Genomic DNA, 24902 nt, shown 5'->3' with positions numbered 1-24902 from the left:
GCTGACTGATACAGAAACATTTCCCTTAAACTCCTTAGTGACTGCACTGATGGCCGTCTCCATAGGGTATATAGGGTAAATACCCCATACAACCCCACTTCAAAAATACTGAACAATCCCTTTAATGGACAGTTTACATTTTGTATAAGCCCACCGGGGGTCTCTAACCTGCAATCCTACTGTGTTTCTTTAATCGATTGGAAACAATAGACAAGTTAAAGGGCAATAGTCAGCTCCTTGTTAATGTTCATTTCAGATGAAAATAACAACACAAAGGATGTGTTGGGGAGGAACTGGCTTTATCCCAACAGCTTTCTTTACAGGGGGACTGGATCACTCGGCTAGGTGTGTCACATAGTCAGAATACAGTATATCAATATATGAACAGGAACATAATCATCTCCATGCTGGTCGCATATATACATACTGAAAGTAGCAACTGTCTTATAAGGAAGTTGTGTCTTATAAGACAGAGGAGGATTTAAGTATGAATGGACACATCTGACTCTGACAGAGTGTGTGTGTGTGTGTGTGTGTGTGTGTGTGTGTGTGGGTGTGTGTGTGTGTGTGTGTACGCTGTCCACAATCTTGCTGACTCCAAACCGAAAAGACAAGGACAGGTTAAAGCTCGGGACAGGCTAGCTGCCTCTTGAATGATGATTCTGTGTGTGTGTGTGTGTGTGTGTGTGTGTGTGTCTCCGTGTGTGTGTGTGTGTGTGTGTCTCCGTGTGTGTGTGTGTGTGTGTGTGTGTGTGTGTGTGTGTGTGTGTGTCTCCATTGAGACACAGGCGATCATCGTTTGAATTTCAATTATTGTATGCTTAAAACATGTACTCACACACACATATAAATAAGTGTGTGTGTGTGTGTCTATGTGTTGAGTGTGTGATTCCAGGATCCTGAACAGGTGAGAACAAGCCAATGTCATACAGTCACAATCCTAAATATATCTTTACGACGTAGCAAGGCAAGGACCTAGCGTACCCTGTGCGTGCGTGTGTGTGTGTGTGTGTGTGTGTGTGTGTGTGTGTACCAAGTGGTTGTACAAGCACAGATGATGCTGACTGATGCTGAGTGGAACATGAGTCGCCTCAGTGCTCAGCTGTCTGCTTTGTATGTTTGTGTGTGTTTGAATCAAATATAATTGAAAGCAGTTTGTCCAATGTTATACAACAACTGGATTAGAGTCATGAGTTGAGCGCATTTTGAGTCATCAACCAGACTTATAACCTCAGCAAGGTCGCAACTGCAGCGGTTGTAAGGAGATCTGTGCGCACTGACACCTATCGACAAAAGAGAGAAAAAATAAATAAGAAGTAAATGTGTATTGTAAAAGCAGGGTGTTTGTGTCCCTTTTTCTGGCTGGCTCAGCTTACTTCACACACTCTCACCACTAACAATGTGTGATTAATTGCCTCGCACGCACACTAAACAGAACTGCTCTGGATTAACTGTGTTTTTCTGGCCACCCACTCCTCCTCCCTCGTTCGCTTTGCTGTGTTTTGTAAATGCAGGGAATCTGAATATTTTTGTCGGTGCCTAACCTCTCTAAACCTGAGGACCAATTGTTTGTAATTCCTCCTGATACTATATGTATATATGCAATCGGTGTGTGACCTTGAGCCTGCACAGCTAAATCACTTTATTTAAACTGTGTTTCTTTTAATTGTGCTCATTCTGGGTGTAGCCAGAGGTGAGCCGGGGTGCGTTTAATTGGGAGTTTTAATGATCCTTGGGACAAACGTTTATGTCTACAGTTGGCAGTGTTTTTCAGTGTGTTTGTTCCTGTTGGGTAAGTTATGGCAACCCACCAAAATGTGTGCATGGTATCACATACATAGCGATATGGTTGGCTGTAATTCAGCAAACACGCGCCAGCCCTTCAATATCCTGAAATTGACATTGCACCTTATGATTGTCACAACTTGGCCATACAGTATATTATGTTTCTAACTCGCCTTGTTAAATTGATGACTAAAGATCATTTTGGATGACCTAACCTAACCAAAATAGGTGTTTTCATTAGTGATTGTTATATACCCTAAATGCTGATGATGTGATTTTAACTGTGAAACAGTTTGTTCCCAAGTTAAAAATGAATACAAAAATGAAACAGAGAATAAAAAGGTAAGTCACTGCCATTATCTATAAAAAAGCAACAACACTGGCATGCATTGTGAGTAAGCCATCCCTCCAGTAGGGAGGATTCTTGAGCTTGCTGAAAAATGGTTTTCTATTAGACAAAATCCTTCTTACTAAAAGTCCAAAAACCCCTCTGCCAGAGTGACGAGTACAAGAATCTCCTATGATTTTAAACCATTAAACTTTTCCTTCCCTAAGCTTCTTTCTCTAACAGCTAGAGCAGCGCTGCGCCTGAATACTGCATGAAATGTTCCTGGATAACCATTAAAGAAAAAAATAGTCAAAAACAAAACAAAAAAAACAAATGCTAATTCATTATGGTGGTATCAAGAAACTAGAAAGCATGCCTGAGAAAAAAGAAGCCCACAACACATCGGCTTGGATTCCCTCTGCTGTTCGTTAAACCGATCCAAAGGACAGGGAGGAGGTCGGGGCGTGCACGCCTCCTCTCCGGAGAAAACCTCCAAACGACAAAAACAACAAAGTTAGCGGGGACAAATGAATATGGATAAGATTAGATCATCTTGCAGATGTCAGTGAGTAAACAGGAGTCACGCAAAGAGCCGAGGAGAAACACAGCAGACAGCCATCGGCTCATTCCTCCACATCTGATCCACAGTAGTCCACTGAGCACACACGCTGGTCCGGCCAGCGCCACACAATGACTCATGACAGATAATGAAAACACACTATTGCAAAATTTTACTTCAAAACAGATCGTTTCCCGAGGATATTTGAGCTTCATTTAGTCATTTTGTTTTCCTTATACTTACTCTTGTAAATATAAAGCATGTGTACAGTTCTTGCGAGGCAAACTTGGCTACAATCAGTTTGATTCCAAAGAAGATATTCAATTAACTCTCAAAAACAAATTTTTATCTTATTTTTGGACTACAAACACACGTTCACTATGCATCAGTGTTAGCCTTGTCCTTAGGCGTGCATTTAAATCATCCAAACATTTACATTTTACACGACTTCCCCATCCCGGGGACACAAATAAGAACTTTATTTTTTCCTTTACTTTACTCAAGTTCATTAACAAAATTCTGTCAGTCTACTTTTGCCGTATGGCCGACTGACCTCACTAACTCACGCAGTGTTGTGGAACTGTGCAGCCGTCTGGAAAACGAGGCAATTTCAGCTGAGGGAAAATGGCCCAAATGGGTTTAGGGAACCTTGGAAGTGCATTGCACAAACACACACAGACACACCACAAAAAGAAAAAAAAACAGTCACTTTGTTTTGCTTCTTTTGCTAGGTCATTTTGGAAATAGGGTCGAGGCTCATTCATCACTGGGGACCAATCGAACAGCAGTCGTCATGGTAATCAATGAGCATGTCACTGATAAGGGGAAGAAAGCTACACACTTGGCCTTGCAGCCACAGGAATTCATTCTCTCTCTCTCTCTCTCTCTCTCTCTCTCTCTCTCTTTCTTTCTCTTTCTCTTTCTTTCTCTCACATACAAACACACACACACTGAAATCACACTAGTGCAAGATTGCATTTGCTCCTGCTGCATTAGCAGGATGAAGTGGCTCCTTCTCTCCGACCCCGGCTCTTCCTTCTTCCTATTTTTCTCCCCCCCTCCCCTCATCAATCTACTTTCTCTCAATCTCCCCGCTCCTCCCTCTCTCCCTAGCTCTCTTAAATCTCTCATCATTTTCCGCCAGCCCCCGTGTGAGATAGCGCTGGCTAATTTTCTGCTATGTTAAAACTGCCAGCCCACCACGGACCTCTCTTCAAAGCAAAAATGTTCTTTTTCTCTTTATGCATGACAGATAGGAGGCGCTTGCTGATGGCATGTCTTCCACTTCCAGCGTGGCAGAAATACTGTGTTTCACTGCAACAACCTAACGCAAATATTTCCGTTTAATAACATCACACTTCAAACTTTTCTTCTATAGTTTTTATTGCACATACGGCAACATGAGGAGCATGGTGTGTCAGTGCTAGCCTGAAAAGCAGTGCATGGTTGACTTGTAAATTGACTTATCATTGATTCCAAGAAATGATATTAGCACAAGTTCCAGTCATGAAAAGATGACTATACAAAAGGCAATTATTAGCTTTTCTATTTAGTCATCGAGTGCTAGGAGGGCTGGCGCAGGGGAGAGGAACTGGAACAACCTTTTTGGAGGCTCCGAAAATCCCTAACAAAGTCACCAGTCATCAATGTAGCTGATCGGCCCACAGGTTTTGCAGAGCCATGCATTCAGTGATTAAAGTCTGCTGAACCTGTTGGTCCCCCTGTTGACCGTTGGCAGCGCCCCACTAATAAACGACCGAGCTCCCACCTCGTCAAGGCCATTACACAGTTTAATGAGCTGCTTCAGCACTTCTGATTACTTTCTGGCCCCCAATGGTCCCCAACAATAACGTCATTAATGTTTGGGCTTCTGACATATCAGATACTGTATCAAGCACCTGGGAAGTATTATGTTTTAATTGTATTGCCACTTAAGCTATAGCGCATAACCTTTTCATACAAAATGAATGTCAGTTTGCCATCACCAAACAAGTTTATCCAAGTTGAAGAAGCCTATCAGCTCCACAAAACTGTCTCTGTATTTTTCAGTATGGCAGTGTTTAAAAACTGGTGTCGCCCCATGACCCTGGCGCAGGAGCTTCAACAACAAATGTTACGGCTAAACTGTCTCTATAAGATGGCCCATTTCGCCTTCCTTCCATTGAGTACATTTCTTGACTCTTTCCGTCGGATTGAACTCTTCTTAATCTTCCCTTGTCCATTCTTATCAGCATCTCCCATTCACTGTGTCATGGAGATTTATTAACGGTTCAACCCTGGCTTCTAGTTTTAATGAGACGGGGTGACTGTGGTTTGTGTTTATGTCCGCCCTTGGCCGTCAGCCAGATGTCCAGGGTCGACGTTGGCTGACTGAAGCCGAAAGTGTTGCCTTTCATAGGATTTCTTCAGTCTGCACTCTGATTATCCTAGCATTGAGCCGTCACAGCACATGGCTACACTATTTCAGTGTAAGTATTTGCCTTTCTAGGAAATATGATGTCATTTTGACGTATCTGTCCATTGAAATGTTATCTAGACGAGCTCTGCTAACCTAAGACAACAACGGGAGACGTTGAGTTTTGGAGCAACTATTGTTGTTTTGAGCATGGCAATCATCTTCAGTAGTTCATAATAGCCTATAGCAGTGCTTCTCAAATGGTGGGGCGCACCCCCTGGGGGGTGCCGACAGTTGTCAGGGGGGGGCGCGGGCTTCCTTGATTTCCAACTGACCAAAAAAAAAAAATATATACAGTATCTCACAAAAGTGAGTACACCCCTCACATTTCTTCACATTTTTCTTTATATCTTTCCATGGGACAACACTGAATAAATGACACTTTGATACAATATAAAGTAGTCAGTGTACAGCTTGTATAACAGTGTAAATTTACTGTCCCCTCAAAATAACTCGACACACAGCCATTAATGTCTAAACTGCTGGCAACAAAAGTGAGTACACCCCTTAGAAAAAAATTACAAATTGAGCCCAAAGTGTAAATATTTTGTGTGGCCACCATTATTTTCCAGCACTGCCTTAACCCTCTTGGGCATGTAGTTCACTAGAGCTTCACAGGTTGCAACTGGAACCCTCTTCCACCCATTTATGACGGCATCACAGAGCTGGTGGATATTAAAGACCTTGCGCTCCTCCACCTTCCGTTTGAGGATGCCCCAAAGATGCTCAATAGGGTTTAGGTCTGGAGACATGCTTGGCCAGGCCATAACCTTTACCCTCAGCTTTTTTAGCAAGCCACTGGTCGTCTTGGAGGTGTGTTTGGGGTCGTTATCATGTTGCAATACCACCCTGCGGCCCAGTTTACGAAGGTTGAGTGCACATGGTCAGCGTCGTACACAGAGGTTGGCTTTGGAAAATAGACGTATGAGTGCTGCCAGCATTGCTGAAGGGCTTGAAGGGGTGGGGGGTCAACCTGTCAGTGCTCAGACCATACGCCGCACTCTGCATCATACTGGTCTGCATGGCTGTCATCCCAGAAGGAAGCCTATTCTAAAGATGATGCACAAGAAACCCCACAAAAAGTTTGCTGAAGACAAACAGACTACGGACATGGATTACTGCAACCATGTCCTGTGGTCTGATGAGACCAAAATACATTTATTTGGTTCAGATGGTGTTAAGAGTGTGGAGCGGCAACCAGGTGAGGAGTACAAAGACAAGTGTGTCTTGCCTAGAGTCAAGCATGGTGGTTGGAGTGTCATGGTCTGGGGCTGCATGAGTGCTGCCAGCACTGGGGATCTACAGTTCATTGAATTCTAACATGTACTGTGACATACTGAAGCAGAGCATGATTCCCTCCCTTCATAAACTGGGCCGCAGGGCAGTACTGCAACATGATAACGACCCCAAACACCCCTCCGAACGACCACTGGCTTGCTAAAGAAGCTGAGGGTAAAGGTTATGGACTGGCCAAGCATGTCTCCAGTCTTAAACCCTATTGAGCATCTTTGGGGCATCCTAAAACGGGAGATGGAGGAGCGCAAGGACTCTAATATCCACCAGCTCCTTGATGTCGTCATGAATGGGTAGAAGAGGGTTCCAGTTGCAACCTGTGAAGCTCTAGTGAACTACATGCCCAAGAGGGTTAAGGTAGTGCTAGAAAATAATGATGGCAAAACAAAATATTGACACTTTGGGCCCAATTTGGAAATTTTTTCTTAGGGGTGTACTCACTTTTGTTGCCAGCAGTTTAGACATTAATGGCTGTGTGTCGAGTTATTTTGAGGGGACAGTAAATTTACACTGTTATACAAGCTGTACACTGACTATTTGACATTGTATCAAAGTGTCATTTATTCAGTGTTGTCGCATGGAAAGATATAATGAAATATTTGAAGAAATGTTAGGGGTGTACTCACTTTTGTGAGATACTGTATATATATATTTTTTTTTAAGTGCTAGCAAGCGCGATGTGTGCTTGTGTATGGTCATATCCGCGCGAAAGGCCGCGATTTGCAGTAAATAAATGTCCACATGTGTCTCCAAGTGTCTCTGTAGGCTATTTAAAAAGAAATCAAGCAAGTAGACTAATAAAAACATTAATGAATTATTGGTCGCATCACAGAAGGCATATTGGCCTATAATAATAAAAAAACACCACCTTAACTATGTTTACAGTTTAGAAATGTTTTGAATGAAATGCAAACCTCAGTGAATCATTTGCTCTTGTGTCTCTGTCCTGAGATTCACATAGACAGTCTTGTTTAAATGTTACAAATTGAGCTAATAAACTTTTAATTTTTTTGCTGCAGAAGTTATCTCAGCTAATTTTTGTTATCTAATTTTATAATAGCTGACAAAAATCACAAGGTGGTTGAAAGAAAAGCAGATAGAAAGGGTAAAAGAGCATCTGCATTGTAGGTACATACAGCAAATTTGTATTTTAGATTGTTGAGTAATTTATTCAAAGAAGGAATCTGTGTGAGTTAAAACAACAGAGGCCAAAGGAAAAGGTGTGTGTGTGTGTGTGTGTGTGTGTGTGTGTGTGTGTGTGTGTGTGTGTGTGTGTGTGTGTGTGTGTGTGTGTGTGTGTGTGTGTGTGTGTGTGTGTGTGTGTGTGTGTGTGTGTGTGTGTGTGTGTGTGTGTGTGTGTGTGTGTGTGTGCGCGTGCGTGCGTGCGTATGTTTACTGAGGTCCAGAGTGGAGAATTGATCTCTGTGGAGCTCAGAAGCAGCTAGTCTGTGAATACCAATCAGTTGTAATTAATAGCAGCTAATGGACTCGGTTTCTCACTTTCTCTGTTCTTCTCCGTCTCTGTTTATCCTTCCGGGGATTTTTCGCTCTCCTTTTTATTATGCAGCAGTAATGATTACAGGGCTAATAATAATAATCAGTCTTTTTTCTTTCCTTCTTTATTTACTGTTTCCAGCTAAACTGTAGGCCTCCACAGAGACGTTTCCAAAGTATTTAAAGAAAGTAATAACAATTATTGGTTGGTCTTTAGCGCCAGATGATGTCAAAATACCATGTTTCACTTCAGGGGTGCGCTCCAAAACCCAAGTGACACAATGCTGGCAGGTGGGACTAGTTTTCCACTCAGAACAGAACCAATAGTGTTGTATATTTAAAAATATTGCATATGGCTTGTCGTGAATGAATCCAAGTTTTAAAGCTCTGAAAATGTCTAAGTTTAACACATCATCTTCACCACCTGATGCTGTTTGACCATAGAGATTCAACATCCCACCTTTAAAATGTGTTGTTTTTGCTCCCTTGTCGCTTAATAACAAGCGGTGTGCGGGCACAGCCAAATGGAACCCTGAGTACCAACTCAGGAGACCTATCTCATTCCAAAAGAACAAATACATCATAGCTCTTAGACAATGTTGGCTCACTCCAAAGGCCCAGACAAAAGCAGCAGAGACATCCACTCCTCTTTTGCAAAAGGTACACCATTTGTAGTTTGGAGTCCTCTGTATCCCAACATCCAAAGTTGTCAATGTATTGTCTAATACAGAGCCAATGCCATGACATCACGCTGCTTCTAGAAATCAATGCAGACTTTAATTCAGCAATTCACTCATTTCAGTAGTCCTTCTGACATGTGTTAAGTGTGTTTGCAGAAAGCCTAATTCTACCACGAAAAAACAAGCTGTCCAATCCTTTCGTCATTGTAGCATTGATTTCGTCAATGTCCATCAAAGTCACCAATGCTCTCTTGCATTCAGCTATAATCACCACTGTGCCTTAAACGGCCTCACAGGGCCACTAGCACAACTTTGGCCTTTTAATCTTGTTGCTTAAAACCAGGCATATTCATGGGGCTGCTTCCATTAATCAGTAAGTGAAATTGCTTTTCATTATTAAGTTGTGAACAGCACTTTCAGTATTAACACAATATGTAACCTTTCACCTTTGCGCAATAAGTATACCGCCTGGCTCTCCCTCAGAAGCTAAAGGTTCAAATCTTGCACCTGTCAGTCATTCTGTCATCTAGCCTGAGGCTGAAGTAACTGCATGGATACAGTTAAATGCTCTTCTACAGGAGTTCAACTTTGAAAGGGTGATCAATATGTTCTCCTATAGCCAAGTCTTAACACAGTCCGTTTCCTATTTTAGACAAAAACAAGGCCTTATACCAAAGCCACGGAAAAAAATCAATAACGGGTCTCATCATTATTATTATTATAAAACCGTCTCACAGAGATTAGCACATAAATTACTACCAACAGTAAGTTGCATTATATGTCTGTTTGTCGGTAGGATCTTAAATGATCTGGCTCGGATTTTGTGGACAAACAGCCATAATATAATTTGTAATGAACCCGAAGCGATATTGTGATATTGATCATCAACCTCTATCGTATGACACTGAATGAAGGTGTCATGCTGGATCTATGCAGATGGACACTTTTCGACATGGACTTCATTGACCGAGAGAACACTGGAATCGTGTTACTGTCCGATATTTAAAGAGTGGCAGAGAGAGACATTTCAAGTGAAGGGGAATAAATGACAAATGTCACGGGGAAAAGATGGAGAGGCTGATTGGTATGGAGCTTGAGGCGGATGAGAGACAGCAGGGGGCAAGAGGACAAAGAGTATAGATGACGCAGGGAAAGAGAGCAACACCGTGGCTGATGTAAGGATGAGGGGCGGATGGAGTAAATGCTGTTGCTCATTAAACGGCGCTACAATGGACGAGTAAAGAAAAGACAAAAAAAAGGTAGAGAGATGAGATGGGAAAGAATCGTCAAGGGCAAACGACTTGATGAAAGTGTCCTAATCACCGCTTCTGGCCTCAGGAAGATCGGTTACTAACGACAGGAAAGACGGATGTAAAGAAAAATCCTCCTGGTGATCCTTCTGTTTCCCAAGTTAGCTCATGGGGCTTTCATCATTGCCCTTTCTCTCAATTACTTATCTGCAGTCTGTTGGGATGCCTGGCCGGGACATTTCTCAGCTTTTGATAAAACTCTCACGTTATTGCAGGTACCTTGGAAAAACTTGTGTTGGCAGCTGGTGTGAACAAGTGGATTACATAACAGTTTTTTTTAAATCACTTTGGACAACACTTTTTACAAAGCAGTTCTTTTTAGCAGTATGCAGCCCTTACACTTCGTGTTTGTGTTTACTATTTTGCTATGTGTAACTATTGTCCACAGCGGTAGCAAAAGTAGCATAGTCTCAATTTAAGTACACTGTAGACTGGTTAAAAATTAATTATGTGATATACTTTCAGTGAATTGTGCACATTTGATCATCTAGGCTACTCAAAATGCACATTCTCTCATTCACTTTGTGACATACGTTGAGCAGTTGAACTGGCAATAACTTTACTTGATCACAAATTGCTCATTTGTGTAGCATTCCTCAACTTGCTCCACATTGACACAGGAGGACTATAAATTCATGTCTACACACACCAGTTTCACTCCAACATCTGGTCAATGCCATGTAGCGTGGAAAAAGCCCAAATTTAGCTCTAGTAGACAGCGAACATTTATTGATAAAATAGTCATACAGTGAATCTCTGTATGCTCTCCAGTGTAACCATTAAGGGACAATATAATTCACTTGAAACTCTGAATGCTTTTAAACCACAAAAGCACATTAGAGCAATAGAGTGATGATGTGAGTTTTACCGAGTGGTGTAGTCAAGGCCGTCTCTGATGCGACACCTAGTCATGACAGGTACCAAAGTATCGAGACCGAGACAAGACCAGGCCATTTACAGTATATACGTTAGTATATGTTTTAAGTCATATCCCTGCAGTTCTGGTCTGAAATATGAGTCCCCGCCCCTTTGTCAGTGACTGAGACAAGACAAGAGTAAAAATATCGATTCCGAGACCTTCAAACAGTGGTATCAAGAGTGTTTTCGAGAACTGCAACACTGGTTTTACCTCTGAATTTACATTTTCTTTCAGACATCATTTTTTATGCTGCTGATATTGCTGCAGCAGATTCTGTATGGTACAGGTAATACTATACATACTAATGAATAAACCGGTCCTTACTAGTTTAATGTACTTCAACTCATTTTGAGAAGCGCAACGCCCTTTGTCAGCAAATTCTCCATGTGGGAAGTACAGGTGTGCATGTGAGCCCGAACCCTTGGTGTGGTGTACATAGAGGTGTCTCACACCTGCGATAAAACTAAACTGCAGATTTCCTTGTTACGGTGTGTATAAAAGCATATCTTTGGAGCACACAAGGGATTGAACAAAGACTGATCGACATCGCCCTGTGCTGCTGCCCCTGTTCTGATGCATTTTCACTCTGATCAGGAAAACAAACTGTATGCCCGGAAAAACTTTAATAATAGCTCATTTATTTTCCTTCCTTTCAATTAAAATGCAGAGTGAAGGGTTGTTTGAATCTGCCTTTAAAAAAACTAATTTACTCTGTTTTTCCATTTCACATCTCCAGCTAACAGGGAACAGAGTCTATCATTTCTGAGAGCAGTTTGTTGGATGTGGCAGGGCAGTAGAGCTAATTTATGGGTCAATATAAACTTCCATCACCACAGACTGAAGCTGAAAGCTGTGCTGGCCTGCGGCACAGATGAGGAATGGACCAGAACCTCTAAATCGTAGACATGGAACATATAGAACGGGGAGAAAAAGGCTTTTACAGGGTGTCACTTTAATAGATTACACGGAGGCTGCAAATATACAAACCATTTACCGAAACCTGACCACTCTGGTATTAAGAAAACCGTCATTTAAAGAGCATTGTGTTAAATGCATCACTGCCAACAGTAATTACAACAGTGTGAATCACTCCTGAAGCTGCTCTGGGTGAAAAGACAGCGTAACAGGACGATGGTTTAGGTAATTAGTGCCTGGCCATTAAAAGCATAATTCACGTTACTAACAAGATGCCGTACATTTGTCAGACGTGAACCGCAAGAACAGAATACAGAGCAACCACTGCAGGAGGAAAGGGGCCGAGAGCAGAGAGGAGAGTCGTGAGTACTGGCATTATAGATCAACTAGTTTCCCTGTTAACTGCAGACTTTCACCTTAATGCACCAGTGGACGCCCGTGGAAGCAGCAGATGTTAAAAATTCAAAGATAGCATTATGCTGCCCTTGCATATGTTTCGTTGCTCTCTTATTCCTTTTAAAATTCCGAAACACAGCCATCTGCTTGTTTTGAAGGATTAGACGAGTTAAACAATGAGTGTTCAGTAAGCATGTTGTGTGTTTTGAAAAGCTGTAGTCTTTATCTATCCTCTGGCGAACTTCTAATAGGCATTTTCCACCAAAGACACTGTGACAAAGCAGCTGTGTAATAGATAGCTTTGATTAAGGCTCCATTCCATTTAGGTGATCCCGCCCCAGCGCTGTGGTAGTGTGCATGCTGGTTCATTGGCAAGGCTTAATGAATCACTTGAACGGAGGAGAGCCATCATGGATGTTGTTATTAATTACACATGTGCTCTCCCTACTAGGACTCTGTGCAAATTAAAAAACATAACTTTTCTATTACAACTAAATCACTTTTCTTCCATTATAGACATTTAAGTGAGCAGATGTATCTCCATTTTAAAAATAAATCAAGGTTCAGTTGATCACTTATGAGATACGACCTCTGTCTCACTTTGAGCCGGGGTGAAAACGGCCTGTCTCATAAATATATGTAATGTGTGAAGGCAGCTGCTGCTGTACACTAAAGCTGATCTGATTAGACTCTCACAGGTAAAGACACACAAAGGTGTTTGAATCAGCATCATGAGCCTCATTTAATGGCTTCAATTACAGATGACTTCACACACATTAGTCCCGTCTGTTTGACTGTATGTGATTGGTCAGCAGTTTAACCAGGAGGTAAAAACATGGGGTTTCAAGGTCTGACACTGTGGACAAATCCTCATACAAACCCAGTTGCTGTTTAAGCATTCATTTCTTCAACCATCCCTCCCCCCTTTTTTTAACGTTTGGGAACATTTGTTGAATTAGAAGTATATCGAAATAGCTAGCAGCAGTTCATGTTAGCGATGTACCCACGGATATACAGACAACTATTACTGGATGACTTTGATACTTAAGGAACTTAAATGTGATACCTAAGAAACATAAAAATTTAAGAATCCTCAGGCAAGTTCTGGAGCTATAGGACATTTTCATTATAATTTGGAAGTGGATTTATGGACGTTCATTCATGGTTTGACATTTTGACCTTAGAGATAATGATATCGTCCTATTTAACATAAAACTTAATTTTTTTTATCCTTCATTTTGAACCATCATTGATGCTCTATCATGACCTCTGCTCGCCAATAAACAGACATAACAGAGGTAAACTGAGTAATTCATCAGCAGCACTATGTTGGGGTCAGTCAGTTTAATATCTACACTATTAATTGTTCTGAATAATTTTATACTGTAAAAGCATGCGCACGTATCATACCCTGATATCATAAAACAAATTCAATAACATTACTCCTCGGCTAAATCTCCTAGTTCTACTGCTCATTAATTGCACCTCGATTGACAAACTTGTTTCGAGTGCGATGCTAGGATGGGGTGAAGAGGCCAACTGCAATATATATATGCGGCATTGCAATATTGAATAATTCTGGCGGTGAACTGCCTCATTTCAATTCGAGCTGGCGAGGACAATCATTTTTCGCTGGACAGGGGCAGTAAAATCTCTGCCACGCTTTGACACGTCACAACTCTTCTCTGTGGTATCACTAGGTGTATCTCATTTACCAGAGAGGCCTAACGAGGGGAATTGATGATGAGGTGTAAACACAGAAGCAAGGGATGCTGGGAAAACGGATTTAAAGCCTGTGTCAACATCAGGAGAGAGACAGCTAGAGAGTTTAAATTCTCCTTACTCGACCACCACTACAAACCAAAACAGGACTAATTTAGCTCAACAAGAGCCGTGTGGTCAACCTTTCCCATCTAAAAAAAAAGAGGTAATAAGGAAGAAGGCACAACCATTATATACACACATGCAATCTAGAACCAAGAAGTGCTGACTTGCAAATAGGAACGAGGTAAAACATGAAACTAAATCAGGATGGAAAACAGCGCCAAAACTTATCATTTCAAAAAGACATCTATTTTTAATTAGTTCCTGGTTTAAAAGGCTGTAATTGTGTCCCAGTGGTTCCTCTACAGCTGAGTAAGTGTAATGAGTGCTGCTGCCTTTAAGAGCTTGTAACAATGAAGGAGCCGGTAATTAGCCAAAGGTTGACTGCACAGTTTTAGTGGTCCATGTTGGCCACTAAATCTCTCTCCATGTTTATGGAATGTTGTGCTTGTGTTGGCGTAAAAGCCTCTTTCTGCAGCTTCAGTGCAGGGACAGGTTGAACAATGTCAGTGCCAAAAGCAAGAAACTGATACTCTGTTACTTACTCAAGTCTAAACATATCAGTACTGGCCTTAACCTTAAAGTGGGACAATGATGATGATGATGGTGGTGATACAGGCGTTCCCCTGGCTCCTATGAGGACACAGTAGTATTCAATGCATAGGGTGGGAAGTGGAGGCTTGTTACTGTCTCAAACAGCATTCAAATACATTTGTCATTGTTTGCAGTGAACAAGAGAGGGATGGAGGGAGTGAGGATGGAAGGAAGCAAGAAAGGGAGCGAGGTAGGGATAGAGCGAGGGAGGAAGGAAGAGAGGGATGGAGCGAGAAAGTAAGGAAGAAAAGGAGCTAGTGATAGAGCGAGGGAGGAATGAATGAAGAGAGCGAGGGAGGAAGGAAGAGAGGGATGAAGCGAGAAAGGAAGGAAGGAAGGAAGGAAGGAAGGAAGGAAGCCATAACACATTGTGAGTTGTTCGAGTAGCTGATCAATGAGGTCATCCTCAGGAGAAGGAAAACAAATCTAAACAAGAGCTGGCAAGGAGACACAAACACTTCAGACTCATATAATGGAGGCAGAGAGCAAGACGTAGAATATGTGATGTGGTGAACATACAGCCTTGGACAGGGAGGCAGAATAACAAGCATAGGGAATACATGAGCCTTGCACAATAAGAGGGTGATGGATTGACAAGGCTGCAGCCTTGGACAAAATGAGGCAATTTATATTTGATCCAAAGTTGTTGGAGATTGTTTTTCACATTGAGGTAGAAGTGGAAATAATGTGCACGCTTAAGGACAGAACATGATGGACATAAAATGACAGACATAAACAAACAGAAGCAATGTGTGAGAGAATACGGCCCACAGGGAGACAAGAGACAGACAGAATCTCTGACGTGCACTGACAGGTGTGTGTGTGTGTGTGTGTGTGTGTGTAGACGTTTTGACAGACTGACGGACGGGACGGGTGACACTGACCTGTGAGCACGGCCTTGGCGGAGGGTTCGGACAGGTCCAGGGCTGACTTGCCGTCGGTGTTGCGGATGTTGGGGTCGGCTCCGTGCTGCAGCAACACTGTACAACAACAGGGCAGACACAGACAGTAGCTGAGCTCCTGGACTGACATGCTAACTCCCCGGCACACAACTCCTCCTAGTCCTCCTCCTCTTGCTCCATAAACTGATCTTCGTGGACCTTCTGCTTTGCCTCCGACTTGCTCCATCTCTATCCCTTCTGTTGTCTCCCCCGGCAACCCTTCTGCACGTCCTCCTTCACACCCCTCCTCCCCTCCTCTGTTGCTAGGGGCGCTGCTCCCTCGAGTGCCCCTGGCTGCCCCTGCCCTGCGAGCCATGCTGCTGATGTAAACAGACATGCCACAACAACAAGAGCAGCGCAGAGAAAAGCTGTGCTACAACACAGCACACTGCCAAGAGATAGGAGCGGACCCTTACGGAGCAGCTACTACGTGACCGTCTACAGAAACACAACAAGCTTCCATGGAGGAGGAGTAGGAGGGGAGATGGAGGGATTTGGTTAAGCCGAGAAAACAGATGAAAACGAGTGAGGAAGAGAGAGACGAGAGGCTACAGTTAATGGACGTAGCGGTAGCGGCGGCAGCAGCAGGCGGCAGGCAGTGCGAGCGGAGAGACTATCGCCTCTCCGACTGACAGAGGGATGCAGCGGAGAGAGAGATGAGCGAGAGCGAGAGAGAGAGAAGAAGGGGAGGAGGGAGAGGTGGGAGGGCAGAGGAGGGGGGGGACTCAGAGCCAGAGAGCATGGGGGGAGAGGTGGAGGACGAAAAGAGCAAAACCAAACAAGGGGGTTTGTGTGACGGAGAGGGAGAGAGAGAAGTGATAGGCTAGTATAAACAGAGAAGAGGAGAGGAGAAAGGGCAGAGTCAATGCGACTACCGAACAAGTATGAGCTGAATAACAAACTTTTTTGTAAATGAGCCCTTTTGAGGGAGCTAATGTCAATACTTTCACTGACTTCCTCTCCATCTCACTACCCAATATTGTAATGGCTGAGTAGCTCTGACCTTTGACTTGGGTACACATCAAACTGCCATTGCTTTACCCAATGCCATGTAAGCAGGCTTGTTTTGTGAAAATGTTTTTGCATGCGCATGTGTGCGCTTCTGCCCTAGCACTGACGCATACCTTAGTCACCCACTCACACCTCAACAAAAAAATATGATTTAGCTCTGCACCAATCCAACACGCACGCGCACACAATGCTGATACCCAACGTTGAGAGAATAAAGATATGCCCATGGTGAGGCAGAGAGATGTATGACAGTCTGATATGCAGATCAGAATGGTTTGCAAAACTCACAATCCAGTCTTTCCAATTCATTAGCAATTGTCGACTTGTCATTTTGCCTTTTTAGTTGTGTCTCTAAGCACATGGCTTGCCTGTAAAAACCTGCAAAAGCCCTCTGTGAACAACCTAAATCCCCTCTTTTTATGGGACGGGATTAGTTTTGGGGACAATGTCAGACAGCAGGCGGGCGCAGTGTTATGCGGTCTTAACGCTTCCTGCAGTAAGAGCCTTTCTGTGGAGTTGGGCTTTTAGTTGGTCTAAATTTACACATTCAGACATTTTTCAGACACTTCCCACCAGTTCTAAACAAGTGGAACTCTAAGCAGAGAGCCCTACATTATAAAGTCAAGGAACTCCTTTGCTGCTCTGCCTCTCGATTGAACAATTTACTATAACATTTGAGGGAGCGGCGTTCCAGGGCATTCGACAATATTGTCAAACGAAGCGTACAACACCTAAAAACTGACAGGGTTTCTAAGCCAAATGTTGTGCAAAGTATTAGCTATAATTCTGATAATAGATTCATTTTGTCCAGTCATTAATCTGGGCAAACTGCCAAATTTGTACTGCTATCAGCCCCTTCATAATGAGCGTTAGACAGTCATTCTCTGTTTGACATTGTAAACCCAATATATTTGGGATCTGGGCTCTTAATTAAATAAAACAAGCAATTTGATGATGTGCAATTTCCCCTTATTTGTGTCATTTCATAAAGTAAATGCATCATCAAAAATCAATGATTAAAATAATCGTTAGTATTCTATCGTAATTTAACCAAAAAAACAGGGGTTTGAGAATAGAAAGACACATATTAATAAATTTAATTTATATAGCACTTGAGCAATTACAAAGTGCCTTACAAAACAATGAAAAATGAAACATAATTGACATCTGCACAAGTAACAGAACAGGGGCTATGTTCATATCAATATAGCCCAGTCAAATTAAACTATAAAGTAAATTGTGTATTGAACGGCCGTCTATGTTGGCGATCAGTTTTTTGAAACTCATAGCCAATCCCTGTGGCTGCCTTAGGATTTCCAAGATCTTCTTATCCCAAGTTTGTTGTTGTGATTTTCTCCAGCGCTCGATCTGGAAGAGATGCAGGTCTGGTAATGACAGATTAATTTCCCACTCAAATCCTCTAGAGGGGGAGAGGACAGAGCGCCTAGCGCACTGAGCTCAAAGTTACAGACCAATCAGAGTTCAGAGTTCTGTAGCCAAATCTCCGACCTGGCAGCATGACAGGCTAGCAAAACTCTGTCCGATTAATGAGACGCTAGAAGCCAAGTGATGTTTGTTTACAGGCTTGTGACTGTGCAGTTATTACTTCCAAAACAAACATAAACATGGAATCTAGTCAGCTTTTCTTCCTTTTAATGCGGTTTGCACAAAAGTCAGGATTTTTGTGATTGTTGACGTCCATTTGAGAGGTCAAACATCACCAGAGAAGAAGGCTGGCACTGTACTAGACAATAGTGTAAAGAAAAAATATCTGCCACCTACACCTGGTGTTGATATGTAAATAGTATTTTTTTTAAACTGACAGTAATATTTATTTTCATTGTCACGTCAAGGGGAGATATTCAGTCTTTCTTTATGTTTGACTCATGCTTCATTCAAGGACGCTCAACTCCAGGACTTGAGAATAATGGTGGAGCGAAATGTGTTGATTGAGAGCGTGGGGAGCAGTGAGGTCGCCCACTTTTCAAATGATCTCACAAATTGGTAACTTGAGTGGAGAATGATCAGCCGTTTGAACTGGGTTACGGATAACGTGTTTGTCCGACTCGAAATGTGTCAGACAGTATTCTCAGAAAGTGGAAGTGCCGTGACTTGACGGCACTCAGCAACGTTTACTCACTGGTCTCATCAGAGCAGTGTATGGCATTGGTGACAGGTCAAGTTGTCTGTTGATTAATAACTCAAAGACTATGAGCGTCATGCAGGAACATTCTGTTTCGCTTGCTCTATAGAGAAAGAATCACCAAACTCTCTAAACTGCACAAATGTGCTGGAAATTGCTGGATTGAATGTGATGAATGCAACCGGTGCATACAGAGATTTTGATTAGAGATTATTGCGTTTGTGAGGTGCAGTCATAATCAAACCCCCTATATGTCTGTATAAGGCTGCCTGATCTGCGTGATTGTCGGGCAGGTTCATTCATGAAAATGCCTAAACTATTTATATAGCTGCAAGCAATGTGCCATTATAAAGCCCTCGTGAATTTTGTTTATACCCAAGAAAATTGTGAGACTATCAGTGAATGCCACAATTTCACTTGTATGTGTTTACTTAAGGAGGACAAAGTCATCTGCCCATGGAGAGCTTAAAACAAACGTAAAGCAAACCAACTCAGTGATAAAGTGTTGTGAACATAGCAAGAAAACAAGATTATTTCATGGTCCGATTATCCTGGCCAAATTAATTGCAATTCACAATAGTTTCCCGATAATCATTGAAATATTCTCGAAGCTCTTAAAATAGCTCTGAAACATACTGTTATCACGTAACCATACAATTTTTTAGGAGGCAAACATGTTTACCTTTCATCACTGATAGGACACATTGTTTTAGTGAAAAAGAATCAAACAATCTTGTCAAATGATCTTTGTTTTTGTGGGGGATACAGTTGGTGAGGGTGAGAAGTTTAGGATCGTGGAATGACTAGGAAAATGCACTGCCCCCTTTTCAGCAATTCAAAATAAATCAGTAAGGGCCATTCCTTAGCGAGCCACGCAGCTTCTTCAAGTCAGTTATGTGAAAATATTCCCAATTAACCGGACAATAGAAATTTTCTGGGATCAACATATTGTGTATTTGTGGTATGATCTTGTATTGTCCCATCCCATAATTTTGAGCTGGTCAAAACATACGTTTTCACATATACTGAATGAAGTCCTTTTTCGCACTTCCACCAAAATGTTATGTCTTATATTGAAGGTGGTCTTTTTAATGGCCTTCACTGTTAGATACTGCTGCTCAGTGGGTATTATGAATTAAATCATCATCATCATTCGATTCATTCATGAATATATATGGCCAAAAATCACAGATGCGCACAGTGACCATCACAGCAGCACATAAACCCCTGCTGCTGTGCAGTCACTCAGACATTCTGTAGCAGAAACTGGAGATATAAAAATGTCTGGAGTGACTTTTCCTCCTTGTTGCTGGCAGTGGGGCTGACACCAACCATCCCCGCTGTTCACACACACTGAGCACTGTGCTTTTCCATTAGGATCATACAGATTATCCAACAACTCACTGCCCAGACGGTTTTCGTGCTGTGTACGAATCTCGTCTATTTCAGATTTTTCCCATGTAATGCATCAGTATTGCAGGCTCACCAGTTCTCACGTCACCTTTAAAGATCAAATGCTGCTTATGCTGCTGCTCATGCACTGTAGGAACAAGAAATCAACGCTCTTCTTCCCCCCCCCCCCAGCTTGTGGGTTGAAGATTCAGTGATGTTGTAATTGCAATAAGCAGACTAGTTGCTGCTTTATGGAAAATAATTGTCTACAGTCTGTTTCTGGTTTATTATAGTTTATTCAAAAATGACTAAAAACTCCTGGTTGTGACTTTGTATGGAGTGGGAGGCGGTTTGATTTCTTGTGCTTACCTATACAGACGTCTATCTTGCCCTTGATGGCCGCTTCGTGGAGAGGCGTGTAGTTCCAGTTGTCTCTGGCGTTGGGATCGGCCCCTTGCACCAGCAACAAGGACACCACCTGGGAACAACATATGCATTTCCCTTTTTTTTAGCACAAGAAAATCCCTTAAAAAGGTTGAGTCCGCGATTCTGGAGAATGCTTGTTGTCAAAATCACTTTTTGCTGTCAAAATCAGACGAAAATCTCACGATCCCGCTACCTGTCCCTATTGTGTGCGTACTGAAAACAATATCCAGTGTTAATACACAGCCTAGGCTCTGTAAATGGGCATGTTGCTAGCAACGATGGGTCCCATTTGTTTACATACCCTTTGTTTACATACCAGTTATCAGAGCCTAGGCTGTGTATTAACACCAGATTTTTTTTCAGCGCACACAGAACGGACAGGTAGCAGATTCTGAAGAGATATGGACTGATTTTGCCAACAAGTGATTTTGAAACAAGGGTTTGAACAAAGGTTCTCCAGAATCGCTGACTCTTCCTTTAAATTCACAGGTGCTTTTGATTCAATCAAACTTTAATCAGAAAACACACAAGCAATGCAAACGATATCATTGCAGACGTTCCGGTGTGTAGCGGCTGAGTGATTGGTTTCGGCCTTTACTCTCATCATGATGCCAATTATCGCTGTGATCATACAATTGCATTAGTGCTCTCTGAGTAAGCTCTAAAAAGCCTCTGAAGCATTGGAGGCCAATGAAAATGAGGTTGATCGCTGCAGTTAATGGCCGGGGTGGACAAAAAAGCATTAACACATCTGTTGCAGATGTTCCAAAAACATCATCATCATGCAAAGGGGCAACTACCAGAATATCAAAGGAGCAGCAACAGTTCAGGTTTCCTCAGTGTATAATGTACAGGCAAACAGAGCTGATGGGCATGTTCGGACAGAAATTCATCTTTTGCTCATTAAGCAAGGAATTTACCAGAAATCACTTTCATTTAACTAGAGTATATTTTGTGGTGGATATTTTGTTGTTTGAGCATTATTACATATTTTAAAATGTTGTGTCGCCATAATAGGTATTCACACTTTCTCTTCCACTGCATTCATGTGGATTTGTGTAACTTTAGGGCTTTTACTAGCAAAGAACAAAGGTGATCATGCAATGAAATTAAGCAATAGCATATTTATGATGTTGCTAGGTTGGAAACACAAACTGTATTAAGATCCTTTACTTTTACAAAAGTAGTAATACAACACACATAAACACGTCTTACTTAAGAAAAAGTTTGTCCGACTCTGTATAATCTGCTAAATGTAGGCTACTCAAAGAATTAAAAGTAAAGCAGTAAGATGGTCCCCAATCCTCTGTCTGGTTCAATAGTAATGTTGCATTAATGTGTATGTTGCAGTATGAGCTAATATTAACTAGTTCATATATTGTTGGATTATATAGTTTAATTACTCTTCAGGAAAACATGATATTCTATAAGATTGTTATGTTTGTAGTGAACTAGTGTAGAGAACTGAATATCTCTGAAGTCCACTTAAAGAAAAAAAATCTGTTTTCAGATTTTTGACGATGCATTTTCAAGCTGATCCATGATAGGGTTTCAATAAAATATTCAGGTTGACAATTTGGAGAACATTCTTAAACCATAAAAGCAAAACGTTATCCTTAATTTGCAACAGAAACATTTACAATTTGTACAACTGGAGATACATGGTTTTCACTGGAAGGGAAGGATATGAAAACATGTAGGGGAGAGTGGCCTAAGTTGTGCCGGAGGGCAAGTTGTGCCACCCCTTGTTTCTAGAAAACCATAGAAGAAATTGGAAATGTGACCACATATTTAAGAGGAGCCATCCATTAAACTCATCCTGTAAAGAAGGGAGAAACATGGAATAAGATATAAGCACATTTAAGCTAAAAAAAATGTTTTTTTGCCTTTCAAAGTAAAATTTCCATGATCAAGGTTTTTTGATTACTGTGTCTGAACAATTATAGACACGTTTGAAAACATTTGACACATGTTTTAGTGCTTTAGTATGCTACACTTTGTGTCTATATAGTTAGCACCATGTCAGCCCTAAACTGCTGCATCATGCTTATTATCCAAAATTCTGGGGTTGGGGTGATTTGTGCCAGAGGGCCTAGGTGAGTTATAAGTAAGTAAGTAAGTAAAATGTATTTATAAAAGCACATTTATAACAGTTTGCACTGTCCAAAGTGCTTTACATAGTGCATTCAGTAGGTAAAAAAGTAAGGTAAAATAACAATAACCAAAATAAAAGACATAAAGCCCAGACATCCACATATGAACAAAGATAGTAGTGCAGAGGTAAGATAGTTAATGGGGAGGAAAAACCAGGGTGTACAGATGGGTTTTGAGCCATGATTTAAAGGCAGAAATGGAGAGGAAATCGCATATGCCAGGTGGCAGTTGGTTCTACAAGGGCGGAGCAGCTAGTGCAAAGTACATTTCTGAGAGTTGTGCCATTGGCATGGCTGTATACGCTGGTCACCAAAAGAAAATTATTGTCTACAGTAGCTCATAAGAGACTGACATCTCAATTCCACTTAATGACACCACTGAGGAGAGTTCAGATGGCCAGAAACATGATGATGGTGACTTTGTCATTGTGAGCTTTGCAGGCAAAACCACCTAGATCTGCTAGACCTTGTTTAAGAAAGTTGAGCTTAAATCTTTGTAAAATATTTACTTTATTTACTTCAAATAAACCTTAAATAAGTGATTGTCTAATGGATTTGTCTTGCATTACAGTTTATGAGATATATATCAATGGCACAATTTACCCCATGGTATTTTCTCCAATGGCACAACTTACACCACACCGGGGGCAAGTTGTGCCACAAGACAACTTTTTTTCCGAAAGCTATATTTCTTCAACAGTTTATTCCAGATCCAAAGTTTGTATTGCCAGGGATGCACAACACCCTGAAAGACTTTACTGTCAAGGCCTCACTTTAAAATCACTTTGAGTAAAAAGTGGCACAACTTAGGCGACTCTCCCCTACATCTGAAAAAGTAACTAAAGTTCTCAGATGACCGTGGTGTAGATTCAAAAGTTAAAATGTTGCCTCTGAGACGTATAGGACATAACTAAAACAACGTTTGATATGCTTATTCTTCCAAACACTGCCTGGTAAAGTCTCACCTCGGAGTGACCGAAGGAGCAGGCGTTGTGAAGAGGGATCAGACCCCCGTCATCCCGGGCGTGCACGTCGGCTCCCATCTGAAGCAGGTGGTCCACCACATCTTTACGCCCAAAACCTGAATCAAGATCAAAGAGAAATAAAAAGTTTTTGTTCATATGTGGCCATGCATCCATTTCCTAACCCACTACGCAGCCGTCAATCTAGTGTTCAAATGCAACGTTTGACGAACACAACAATTCAAACAGATTGTTTTTTTTAAGTATGTTTCAATCCACAACTTTTGGATAAAACTTTTTTTGACAACTGAAAATGCTTATCAACTTTACATCCACTAGTGCTTGGAATAATTACACCAATAGTAAATGGTCCTAACTGTTATCAATCATTAATCATCTTCTCAGTTGATAAAGTCATCCTGAAAACTGTTGCTGTACTGCTAATGGCACTGCAAATAACTGATGTGTATTAGCTACTTCTTTAAGGTCACTCCCAACTGGTCAAAGTCTGAACAATATTTTCTTCAATAGGCGATTTCCGTTGTTGTTACCTGCAGCGAAATGCAGCGGTGTGGATTTGCGTCCTGCCATGTCTTTGGCGTTCACATTCACCGCATCCACGAGTTTCTTCACCCTCGAAACATCCCCGTTTCGACAGGCTTCAAACACCTCTCTGAAAGCCCTGCTTGCACCACTTCCACCTGCAGCTCCCCCGCCGCCGCTGCTGGAGCTGGAGCTGCTGCCCGGGATTGCGCTGCCCGAGTCGGGCGTAGAGCCTGGGCTGGTCCCGCTCCCCTCGGTGGTGGTCGGGGAGCTAACACTGCTGCTAGTGCTACTAGTACTACTGCTGCTACTGCTAGCTGTGAGGGCCAGAGCTGGGGAGGTGGTAGTAGTGGTGGGAGAGGCAGGGGTTACCTCACCGTCAGCCGCGTTCTCCATGGCAGACCTGGGGGGAAGCGGGCTGGCATCGTCGGCGGGTGGCGGCGGTGAGCCAGGAGGGGTGGAAGGGTTAGAAGAGCCTCCGGGAGGGGTGGACAGCCGGGAGTTTGGCTGCTGCTGAGAGGAGCGACGAGGCGTCGCCATTTTCACAACACAACAGTCCCCACTAGCAACAAAAACACCGCTGACAGTTTCCTGCGCAGGAAAGATCAACTTCCGCTCGGGTATCTCCAACAACAAAGGAATGCAGATAGCCAATGCTACCTTCTAAAACGTTGTTTCTTCTTCAGTTAACTTAAATTCAAGTTTACCTTGTACAGGTGTTTTTTTTTTGTTTTTTGTTTTTTTTGCATTTGTAAAATGTCTAATTTAAATTTAATTTT

General features: G+C 42.1%; 1 protein-coding gene across 1 annotated transcript in view; it reads right to left on the bottom strand.

Annotated features, from left to right (window-relative positions):
* Positions 1 to 24687, bottom strand: part of LOC307265218 (poly [ADP-ribose] polymerase tankyrase-1-like) — a 78075-nt gene extending 53388 nt beyond the window's left edge. The window contains exons 1-4 of the mRNA XM_080046850.1: positions 24132 to 24687; positions 23584 to 23699; positions 20409 to 20517; positions 15437 to 15532 (exon numbers count right to left, since the gene is read on the bottom strand). Of these exons, the coding sequence (XP_079902976.1) occupies positions 15437 to 15532; positions 20409 to 20517; positions 23584 to 23699; positions 24132 to 24663 (853 nt within the window). The 5' untranslated portion in view covers positions 24664 to 24687. The remainder of the gene's footprint in view (positions 1 to 15436; positions 15533 to 20408; positions 20518 to 23583; positions 23700 to 24131) is intronic.
* Positions 24688 to 24902: the final 215 nt, after the last annotated feature.

This window comes from Ammodytes marinus (genome assembly GCF_949987685.1).
Source record: "Ammodytes marinus genome assembly, chromosome: 18".
Taxonomy (NCBI): domain Eukaryota; kingdom Metazoa; phylum Chordata; class Actinopteri; order Uranoscopiformes; family Ammodytidae; genus Ammodytes; species Ammodytes marinus.
This window is presented reverse-complemented; position numbering and strand designations above follow the sequence as displayed.